Raw genomic sequence first — 12040 nt, 5'->3', positions numbered from 1 at the left:
AAGAAGTTGCCCCCTCAGGTGCCAAAAAAGTAATTAGTGAAAATATCACGCACTTTGAGGCCAGAGAGCGGTCTACGTTGAGGGTTGATAGGTGGTCTCACCCTACGCACATTGTCCGGCCTACGCACAACACCAGCAGAGGAGGAACAATCATGTATCCTGGTGAAGTTATGCAGAACCACACAGGCTTTCACAACTTCATTAACATTCTGTTCACTCAGCTGAATGGCAGACTGTAGGACCCGCCATTTGGCACAAAGAATCCCAAAGGAACACTCCACCAGTCGCCGAGCACGTGATAGGCGCAAGCTAAATATCCTGTGCCTGTGGTGAAGGTTGCGCCGGGGATATGGCCTCATGACATTGCGCGATAACTGAAACGCCTCATCTGCCACAAGGACATAAGGGACTGGTTCTTGAGTGGAGCCTGGTAGCTGGCGTGGTGGTGGTAGATCCAACTGGTTGGTGCGTAGCCGCCGAGCCATTATGGAAGTATTGAAGACTCTAGAGTCTCCCGTCCTTCCATAGGCCCCAATGTCAACAATTATAAACTTGTATTGAGGGTCTACCAGAGCCAACAATACAACAGAAAAGTATTGTTTATAATTGAAGAATTGGGAGCCTGAGTTCGGCGGCTTACGCACCCGGATATGTTTGCCATCCAGGGCCCCAATACAATTTGGAAACTGGCAGTCCTCCTCAAAGTCCCTTGATATCCTCAACCAGTCTTCCATCCTGGGCTCGGGCATGACCACTTGATGGAGTCTTGTCCAGATTTCTATACATGTTGACCTGACTATGCCATAAATGGTTGATCTTCCAATCAGAAACCCATGGTGGAGGGCGGCATAAGACAGGCCAGTGGCCAGGAAGCTGAAGAACAACAGAAAAGGAACCTTTTAGAATGTACACATTTACAAAACAAACAGGTCCAAACATAACAAACTTGGTAAGATTTCAGAGCAAATAACACACACATATTTGTTTGCACAATGACTAAGTGATATTCAGTACATATTCCACACAACATTCTGGTGTGTAAGTTGACACATATTTGGAGTAAGATGAGGGCATAAAAGTTACTTCAAGAAGCCAAAAATACATACTTTGGGCAACACATCATGAACATAGAGAATGTGGTTGTGTAGTACATACCGTATTGTGAGTAGAAGTCGCTCCTCTGCAGATATGGCTTTGCGCATCCTTGTGTCCTGAAAGGTGATCCCAGGGCGCACTGTCTCCAAGAGTCGATCAAATGATGCAAGGCTCAAGCGACAGTATTGGTAGAATTTACCCGGATGCTCCCGCAGAGAAGAATAGAGGCGGTGAAAATTAACTCTTGTGAGTCGTTGCCTCAAAAGTGGATGGACCCACATGCGTCTCCTCCTCCGCGGATCCACTATCACAGGATATGGGTGACCAAAGCGCCGTGACAAAAGCCAGTTGAAGAGAACCTGCTCAGTTGTGTTGAATCTCAGACCCTCGGCCATGTTACACATACAACACCAACACACCTCGTGAAGGCAAGCTCACAAATGGACAGAATGGAGGCAGCCACCTGTTCCTGAGCCAATAAATAGGGTGCAGGCTAATGATTTAAATAGCAGGCCTCAAAACCGTTAAATGTCCATTTTGCAAGGCTGCGAGAAAATCTCGCCATACGGAGTCCATACGGATGCTTACATGCGCAAAATACGCGACCGCACCTTGCTTACGGATGACCTACGGAGCACTATTTAGGGGTCATTCATCCGTATTACGCATGTAAACTACGGACCGTATTTTGCGTCGGTTAGTGTGACCCCGGCCTATCTGGGAGACTCCTGCCTGTTCCAGTAGCGTTAGAAAGTATGGGCTAATGTGCAGAAATAATGTCCTGGACCCTCCGAGAGAGAGGAGTGGGTTGAGCTGCAGTACCTGATGTGGCCACACAACTATAGAGGGCGCTGTTTTAGTCCCATCTTCATAAATGGCTATTGTGAGATCGAGCTTATAAATACGAGCACATTTTTCAATTAAAATGTTCATCCGTTTTTGAGATAACACTTTTGTTTACAGCTCGTCGCCTTGGAGACCGACCACTTGCTTCTAGAACATGCGCGGCGTTCTTTTCTAATGAGCTTGTCGTCCCTGTTTTGAAGCTGGCGAGGATCACTGGAGCGCGCGCTGTCACCTCCTAATCCCGGCCAGCTTCGGCGTAGTCCTTATAAGCTAGAGAGCTGCGGTGGTCGGTCTCCTTAGCAACGAGCTGTAAACAAAAGAAAAAATGTGAATAGCTCAAAGACGGCTGCAAATTTTATCAAGCAGTAAATTGCAAAAGTGCTTGTGTTTATGTGCACTATCCATCCATGAAGATAGGAATGATTAGGGTCCTGAGGGAAGGTCCCTCCATGATGACAGGGTACACAAGAGTGACTGCAAGCTGCCACTAGAAAACTGTCACCCGCCACCTCCAGCTGCAGGGCGAGTACTGGAACGTGTGTTTGACACTTCCACCAAGTGGCCACTAGATGGCGCATTAGTGCAGTAGCTTGGCCCAGCGCAGCCACTGTAGCCGGTTGCTATGGAGATGAGAACTCCGGAAGCGAGATGTTCCTGCGCTGGAACGGAACGAACCCCAGCGAGGAGGTGGAGGAGACCGTGTGGTGGAACAGTGAGAGACTGTCCCAGGTGGGTCACACTGCCCTCAGTCATTAGATTAAGCGCAGAGAGCGCTGACCAATGCAACCAATCAGATTGCAGCTTTCATACATTAAACGTAGTTAGAAAGTGAAAGGAGCAAGCTGATTGGTCGTTACAGTGCTGTAAATATTTTTTTTTTTTACTTTCAATCAACTTTATGTATACGTAACTGCAATAATCTCCATCCTGTTACCCATAGCAACCAATCAAATTGCTGCTTCTATATTTCAGAAGCAGGTGAAAAAATGAAAGGTGCCGTCTCATTGGTTATAGTATCGTAATTTTTTTTTTTTCAATCAGCTTTATATGTAAACTGTCTATATTCAGTGTAACAAGAAATGGCCGCTAGAAAGAGAACAAGGATTAACGGAAATGGTCAAGAATTAGTTGTGAAATAATTCTGTCATTGTTTGTTTTGTTTTTTTGTATAAAAAACCCGGTGACAATGTGTTATGCCTAATACCGCTACATAGTGCATAAATGCATAGCCACGCGCTATAGATACGCACGCCGTGTACACTTATACAGACCGCTCATAAAATGGTCACACTCAGTCGGGTACGTGTGACAGATCCGCGGTCCTGATGGGGCGCCCACTGACAGTCCACAGAAGAAGGATCTTCCATTTCTGACTTTCCTGTGGAAGCTGAATAAATGTTAACCAGTCACTTGGGCGCTGCAGACGATCGGCAGACACTGATCGGCTGCAGTGTTCATGTCCAAAGCAGAAGAAACTGTGTGGACAATGACCCCTTTTGAGCACATTGTGTCATTATAGCTCTGGCATTTATATTCTTGTTGTTGCAGGTTCCTTTTAGAGTCTTAAAGGCACACGGCGGGGCTGTCACTTCTTGCCATTTCTGTTTTGAGGATACAAAGCTTCTGACAAGTTCCCATGATGCAACAGCAAAACTATGGGTAGGTGACCCTCAGGGTACTGTGCTTGACCTGCAAATTTGGGGACTGTGTTTCCATGACCGTAACACTTTTGTAGTCAGTCCTCATCATCTGGTAGCCTGAACACCTAGTCATGTGCCATCCAGAATTACAGCCCGTCATAGCTGTACCATGAATCCATGTTGTAGGCAATACAGTGCCCATAATCGCATACTGCCCTTAAAGGGGTTGTCCACTACTTTATCATTGGTAGCCTATCCTTAGGATAGGTCATCAATGTCTGATCGGTCGGGGTCCAACACCCGTTACCCCCGCCGATCAGCTGTTCTCATGTGTCAACGGTGGTCGGAACTGCTCAATGGCAGAGCTGCTCCAATAGTGTCCGCTGGGTACTGCACATCTGCCTCCTATATATACGGGGAGGATATGCAGTATGCTGCGCACACAACTATCAGAAAGACGGAGCAGCTCCGCAATTGAGCAGTTGCGGCCACCGCTGACACAGAGTACAGCTGATCATCGGGGGTGCTGGGTGTCAGACCCCGACCGATCAGACAGTGATGACCTATCCTTAGACTAGGTCATCAATGATAACGTAGTGGAAACCTCTTTAAAGGGATTGTCCAGGAATTGTTGCGCTCAGACACCCACATGGTCACTACTGACCTGTGCTTCATGATCACATAATAGAAAGATCCCGTATTGAGCCCCCCATTATTAGCCAGGGTAGAGATCTGCTGGCTGTTAATGGTCACCTGGCCAAGTAATGTCACTTAGAGAGCTGTGATGATGCGGAGGCAGCCATAACAGAATCTGATTCTTCCTTACTGAACAGTAGAATAGTAATTTTGCTAATTTTTCTTAATTTTTTTTAGGATTTCTCTACCTGTTCCCCGATATGTGATTTTAAAGATGAGCACAGCGGTCCTATCTCTGAGTGCAATGCGACAGGTGACAACACCAGGTGACAATTTTCTTATCAACTTCAAATTTTGCACATCCAACATTCACGGTCCGAGCGCGGCTCTCCCGACTCGAACTCTGCAGCCTCATATATTAATATGAGGCTGTTGGGTCAGGCTTAGGAGAACCATAGCCGGTTTGGACATCTCGACCCGTACATGGACCGTCAATTTTTTTTTGATGTGTGAAATCAGCCTTAAAAGGTTTGTCTCAATGAGATAATATCCTTTATTTAATGAGCCGCCATGATGATGATATCTGCTAGGCCGCTGCACGGGAAATGCACCCTTACATGGTGGCCTCTATAATGCATCAGTGGGTCAGGTGCCATTCTGGCATGATGTGGGATCCAAACATGAGTGCAGTTTGCACTAGGGGGATCAATGCTCCCTATAATTGTTAGGATTAATGTTTCCTTCTACTGTGTTAATCATCATTTTCCTGACCTCTAGGATGGTGACATCATCATATGACAAAACTGTCAAGCTTTGGGATTTGCAGACCGGGAAAGTGCTGGTATGTAATGATTGCTATTACTCTATGTATACTGTATATGATGTATAATAAATAATATAATATTCTGTCACCAGTGGTCGGTGAGCCTGGATGGCCTCGTTACATCATGCAACATTTCAGGAGATGGAAAACACGTAGTGTGCAGCGTTGATGTGGAAAATGGCATCTGTATCATTGATTGCACGATGGCTTCCAAAGTGATGAATATTAAAGGTAAGCCTACTCATTAAAGGGTTTTTCCTAAGATAGTAAGTTATCCCTGGAAATACTGTGAGGAATCGCAGAGCCCTACTCTCTGCTTCCTTCCAGACTTGAGATGGGGCAGATTCAACCAATCAGATCTCTGCTTTCAAACACTCATTGGCGCCTGAAATTATCTGCAGCAATCTGATTAGTTGCTATAGGGTTAAAGAGAGTTTCTCATAAGATAGGGGATAACTTACTAATAGAGGAGGCAGCATGGGTGGTGTCTTAATACTGGGACCCCAATAAGGCTTTGCAGAGCAGAGGTTGAGCATATGAACCTCTGCTGGAAATAGTGGAGTTCAGTGCTCAGCGGTCCAACCCCCAGCGATCAATACGTTAGAAATAACTTCATGTGACCGTAGTATCGGTCCGTCTGTTACTGTCCTAGTCCGCAAGGGGCTGCATACAGGCAGCACCTGGACCCTATGACGTCAATGGCACAATTCACATGTGCAATTGGAGAAAAACAACAGCATGCACCTTCGGACGCACGGCAGAGGGATGCACAGAATTCCACATCGTGTCTATCCGTGCAGACTTCCTCCGGCACAGTTGTGGGATGTAACACACAGACATGGACCCTCGCTCAAGTGTTCATATATAAAGCCAAGCGATTCTTCCCTCTTTCAGATCATCACTCGTCCACCATAACAAGATGCTGTTTTGATCCAGAAAGGCGGAGAATTTGTTCCGCATCATCTGACAGATCTGTGAAATTGTGGGACATGACTGCAAAACGTACGACCATCCAAATGAAACGGTAAGGAACGGCAAGAGTGAGGACGAGTATTCTCCTTTCTGCAGGATCACATAGGACGGCACCATTATCCTAGTATCATTTTATTGCAGGGCACATGACAATGTGATTTCAGACTGCGGCTTCAGTCCCAATGGCCGCTCGTTGTGCACAGCATCCTGGGATAAAGGCTTAAAAGTCTGGGATGTCAACACCGGAGAATTCCGCTATAGAGGACCTAATCATCTCCAAAACGCTCACGTCGGATCGGTCAGCTCTTGCGTCTTCTCACGGGACGGTGAGTTACCGTATTTTGAGTAAACGGAGCCCTGATTCTCCTCCACTGCTCCTGGTGTCTGTAATTGTCTGCAGGGCTTATGCCATCAAATAACGCAGAACTGCTGAGCTCAGTGATTGGCTGCAGTGCTATCGGTGTGACGTCAGGCCTGCTGACAGTAACAGACACCAGGAGCATCGGTGGAGACTCAGCCCTAGACCCGGAGAGGGTGAGTAAAGTGCAGTTTGTATATATTTAGAAAATGAAAAACTATGGACGGAGGTTTTACAAAACTGGGGAAACTGATCAGACTGTGCGGTATAATGGAGAAATGAATAAATAAAGAAGAGTTAGATTATGGATTGTGTTAGGCCTGCGTAAAATTGTGGGTTTTAGGGCACGCGTGAAACTGTGGATGTTGGATATTAATCGGATTTTCTGGAGTAGCGCATTCCAGAGAAAGTTCTGCAGCGAGAGAAAAGTCTTTTTAAAGATGGGAATAGAAGGTTTGGATTATATGGGCAGTCCAGGAAGAGATGCAAATTCTAACCCGAGTCTCTGAGAGACTGTGACTATGATGTTCTTCTTCCTCCTCAGCGTCCGTCCTTCTATCCGGAGGATATGATAAAACAATTGTACTCTGGGATGTTCAGTCCAAGTGCAAAAAGCTTGTGCTAAAGGTAAGTTCCCCTGAGATCTGGTGACTGCATGTATCTCCCTATCTGCAGAAAAGCAAAAGGAAGGCAGCGTCCCTATACAGGCCAGGTGAAAAAGTATTATTCCATGTTTCAGAAAAAATGCAGGCATGGAATAAATAGGTCACTATGTCACTTTTTCACCTGGATTACATGGGACTGCTGCCCGTCTTTAGTTTTTCTGTATTTACTGGTCCGTGGACCTCCAGGTTTATACTGGCACTAAATTTTGATCTTTCCTTCCATCCTCCTATCCCTTTACCCATCCCTCCTTCCATCTCTCCATCCATTCATCCCTCTATCCATCCCTCCATCCATTCATCCCTCTATCCATCCTCCTATCCCTTCAACCATTCATCCCTCTATCCATCCCTCCCTCCATCTCTCCATCCATTCATCTCTCTATCCATCCCTCCATCCATTCATCCCTCTATCCATCCCTCCTTCCATCTCTCCATCCCTCTATCCATCCCTCCTTCCATCTCGCCATCCATTCATGCCTCTATCCATCCCTCCTTCCATCTCTCCCTCCCTCTATCCATCCCTCCATCCATTCATCCCTCTATCCATCCCTCCTTCCATCTCTCCCTCCCTCTATCCATCCCTCCTTCCATCTCTCCATCCATTCATCCCTCTATCCATCCCTCCTTCCATCCATTCATCCCTCTATCCATCCCTCCTTCCATCCATTCATCCCTCTATCCATCCCTCCTTCCATCCATCCATCTCTCCATCCATTCATCCCTCTATCCATCCCTCCTTCCATCTCTCCATCCATTCATCCCTCTGTCCATTCCTCCCTCCATCTCTCCATCCCATCGTTAGGGTCACACTGATTGGGTCCTGGATGTTGCTCTGAGCGCCAACAAGAAGTGGATCTTGTCTTCCTCTAAGGTAAAATCACAAGCCGCTCCTGCGGCCTCCTCGGCCATGACAGCGGTTTCCGGATTAGTATACTGAGGTATATGTGGAGGGTTTTGGGGTCACCGCACATGACCGATACCAGAGCTCGATCCAAGGAGGACCCCTGTAAGGACAGATGCAATCCGCATGTGATTACCAACTCTTCCTCCACACAGGACTCTACGCTGCGACTGTGGAACGTAGAGAATTACGAAGAAATCCCCGCGGTCATTGAGAACAAGAAGGCGATCGGCTCTCGGCTGACGCAGGTAAATAATCCTATAAATCACTAAGGATTCAATGTGCCAAAGAATGAGAGAGAGGACACCGACCCCGCCATGTTCATATGGAGTGTAAGTGATGGAGTGGGTGACGTGGGTCATGTGACGGGTGAGAGAGTTGTTTTATAGACAGGAGGTTCTGTTTGTTTCCTAAGTTTTCATGTTTTGTGTTTTTTTTTCCAGTGTGAACAGTGCAGGAAGCCGTTTCCTATCATGCACTGGGACAATGCAAATGTGATCACCAAATGCTTCTTCTGTCGCCTCTCTGCCCCATGTAGCAGCATACCCGCCTTGCCCAGCGTGCCCTCCACCAGCCCCTGTGCCGTGTGATAGCACATCTGTATTAGATGTGAATTATAATGCCTGTTATTACAGCAGGAATAAAGGCAAAAGGGCCGAAAAATGCAAAATAAGAGACCTCTGGTTATGTCTTGTTATTGGATTCTGGTTCTTTATGATGTAATGTGTGTATATGTCCGTATGTATTATATATATATATATATATATGTATGTATATGCTGTGTGCTTGTGTGTATGTACGGTGTATATGTGTCTGTGTATGTACTATATATATGTGTGCGTATATGTATAGTATGTGCTGTGTGTATATGAATATACTATGTGTGTGTGTATTGTATATATGTGTGTATCGATGTGTATATGTATGTACTATATACAGTATGTGTGTGTATATGCATGTGGTGTGTGTATGAATGTACTATATGTGTGTGTGTATTGTATGTATGTGTTTCTCAATGTTTATATGTATGCATATATATACTGTATATATGTGTATATGTATGTACTATATGTGGGTCTGTATATGTATGAACGGCATATGTGTGCGTATATGTACTTTATATGTGTATGTATTTACGGTATATGTATGCACTATATGTATGTATTATGTATGGATGTGTATAGGTATGTACTATGCGTATGTGTCTACTGTATGTGTGTGTATATGTATGTACTATATATGTATGTGTGTATGTACGGTATGTGTGTGTATGTGCAGGTGTATAATTCTCTGAATATCTGTGTGTAAATGCGTTCTATAGTTGTGTGTATTACTGTGTATATGTATAAGCCTATGTATATGTGATTTCATGCGTGTATGTCGGGGAGCGCATATTAAAATTTCTTGAGTGGCCAAATGAGAGGCCATTACTGTTGTAAAATGCCAAACCAATAGGCTGTAAATAAATTCTGCTCAATATTATTATTATTATTATTAATTTTGTTGCCAAATATTGAGCAAACTTCTGGTGACGCGCTGATACTGCCGATACATGTAACAACAACGCTGATGGTAATTTGTGTTCTTACCACTAGCAGCGAATCAAAACAATATAATGTACTACTCTATAAAGTTTATAGTCATTTGATCCAGGACTCAATCCTTAATCAACAGCTTCCACCACACAGTATGATGCCCCCAGTCATCCCCACGCACAATATGATGTCCACACAATGCCCTCACACACAGTATGATGTCAACACAATGCCCCACACACAGTATGATGTGCACACAACGCCCCACACACAGTATGATGTCCACACAACGCCCCACACACAGTATGATGCCCCCAGTCATCCCCACACACAATATGATGTCCACACAACGCCCCACACACAGTATGATATCCACACAACGCCCCACACATAGTATGATGTCCACACAACACCCCACACACAGTATGTCCACACAACACCCCACACACAGTATGATGTCCACACAACGCCCCACACACAGTATGATGTGCACACAACGCCCCACACACAGTATGATGTCCACACAACGCCCCACACACAGTATGATGTCCACACAACGCCCCACACACAGCATGATGTCCACACAACGCCCCACACACAATATGATGTCCACACAACGCCCCACACACAGTATGATGTCCACACAACGCCCCACACACAGTATGATGTCCACACAACGCCCCACACACAGTATGATGCCCCCAGTCATCCCCACACACAATATGATGTCCACACAACGCCCCACACACAGTATGATATCCACACAACGCCCCACACATAGTATGATGTCCACACAACACCCCACACACAGTATGTCCACACAACACCCCACACACAGTATGATGTCCACACAACGCCCCACACACAGTATGATGTGCACACAACGCCCCACACACAGTATGATGTCCACACAACGCCCCACACACAGTATGATGTCCACACAACGCCCCACACACAGCATGATGTCCACACAACGCCCCACACACAATATGATGTCCACACAACGCCCCACACACAGTATGATGTCCCCAGTCATCCCCACACACAGTATGATGTCCACACAACGTCCCACACACAGTATGATGTCCACAAAACGCCCCACACACAGTATGATGTCCACACAATGCCCCACACACAGTATGATGTCCACACAACGCCCCACACACAGTATGATGTCCACACAACAGCCCCACACACAGTATGATGTCCACACAATGCCCCACACACAGTATGATGTCCCCAGTCATCCCCACACACAATATGATGTCCACACAACGCCCCACACACAGTATGATGTCCCCAGTCATCCCCACACACAGTATGATGTCCACACAACGCCCCACACACCATATGATGTCCACACAACACCCCACACACAGTATGATGTCCACACAACGCCCTCACACACAGTATGATGTCCACACAACACCCCACACACAGTATGATGTCCACACAACACCCCACACACAGTATGATGTCCATACAACACCCCACACACAGTATGATGTCCACACAACACCCCACACACAGTATGATGTCCACACAACGCCCCACACACAGTATGATGTCCACACAACGCCCCACACACAGTATGATGTCCACACAACACCCCCACACACAGTATGATGTCCCCAGTCATCCCCCACACAGTATAATGTCCACACAACCCCCTCACACACAGTATGATGTCCCCAATCATCCCCCAACACAGTATGATGTCCCCAGTCATCCCCCACAGAGTATAATGTCCACACAACACTTTCACACACAGTATGATGTCCCCAGTCACCCCCCCATAAACAGTATAATGTTCCCACAACCCCCCACATAGTATAATGTTCTCACAACCACCACATACAGTATGATGTCCACACAAAGCTCTCACGCACAGTATGATGTCCCCAGTCATCCCCACACACAGTATGATGTCCACACAACACCCTCATACACAGTATGATGTCCACACAACACCCTCATACACAGTATGATGTCCACACAATGCCCCACACAGTATGATTTCCACACAACACCCTCATACACAGTATGATACCCCCAGTCATCCCCACACACAGTATGATGTCCACACAACACCCCCACACAGTATGATGTCCCAAGTCATCCCCACACACAGTATGATGTTCCCACAACCTCCCATAAACAGTATGATCTTCCCACAACCCCCACATAGTATAATGTTCTCACAACCCCCATATACAGTACGATGTCTCACAACCTCCCCACATACAGAATGATGCTCCCACAGCTTCTCACATATGATGTCTCCACAGCTCCCACCTCAGTGTTATGCCCCCAGTCAACCCCACACTGTATGATGCCCTTACAGCTTCCTACTCACAGTATAATGTGCCCACAACCCCCACAGAGAGTATAATGTTCCCACACAGTATGGTGTCCCCACAGTCCTCCCACACACTGCATGATGCCCCCAGCATAGGGGGCATTATTATTGTGTAGAGGCACATGGGGCAATATTACTGTGTAGAGGCACAGGGGGCAATATTACTGTGAAGGGGCACAGAGGGGCATTATTACTGTGTAGAGGCACAGG

The 12040-nt window shown here is 46.3% G+C and overlaps 1 protein-coding gene across 1 annotated transcript; it reads left to right on the top strand.

Moving 5' to 3' along the window:
• Positions 1-2533: 2533 nt before the first annotated feature.
• WDR88 (WD repeat domain 88) lies at positions 2534-8609 on the top strand. Its single transcript, XM_073560870.1, has 11 exons — positions 2534-2670; positions 3490-3600; positions 4455-4543; positions 4995-5058; positions 5133-5271; positions 5935-6064; positions 6154-6338; positions 6915-6997; positions 7838-7906; positions 8092-8184; positions 8380-8609. The coding sequence occupies exons 1-11, from the start codon at positions 2590-2592 to the stop codon at positions 8524-8526; spliced, it is 1191 nt and encodes a 396-aa protein (XP_073416971.1). The 5' UTR covers positions 2534-2589; the 3' UTR covers positions 8527-8609.
• The last annotated feature ends 3431 nt before the right edge of the window (positions 8610-12040 follow it).

Source organism: Dendrobates tinctorius, unplaced genomic scaffold (genome assembly GCF_039654945.1).
Source record: "Dendrobates tinctorius isolate UK_male_01 unplaced genomic scaffold, ASM3965494v1 ptg000307l, whole genome shotgun sequence".
In the NCBI taxonomy this organism is placed as follows: domain Eukaryota; kingdom Metazoa; phylum Chordata; class Amphibia; order Anura; family Dendrobatidae; genus Dendrobates; species Dendrobates tinctorius.
The sequence above is the reverse complement of the archived record's forward strand: the minus strand, read 5'-3'. Positions and strand labels throughout refer to the sequence as shown.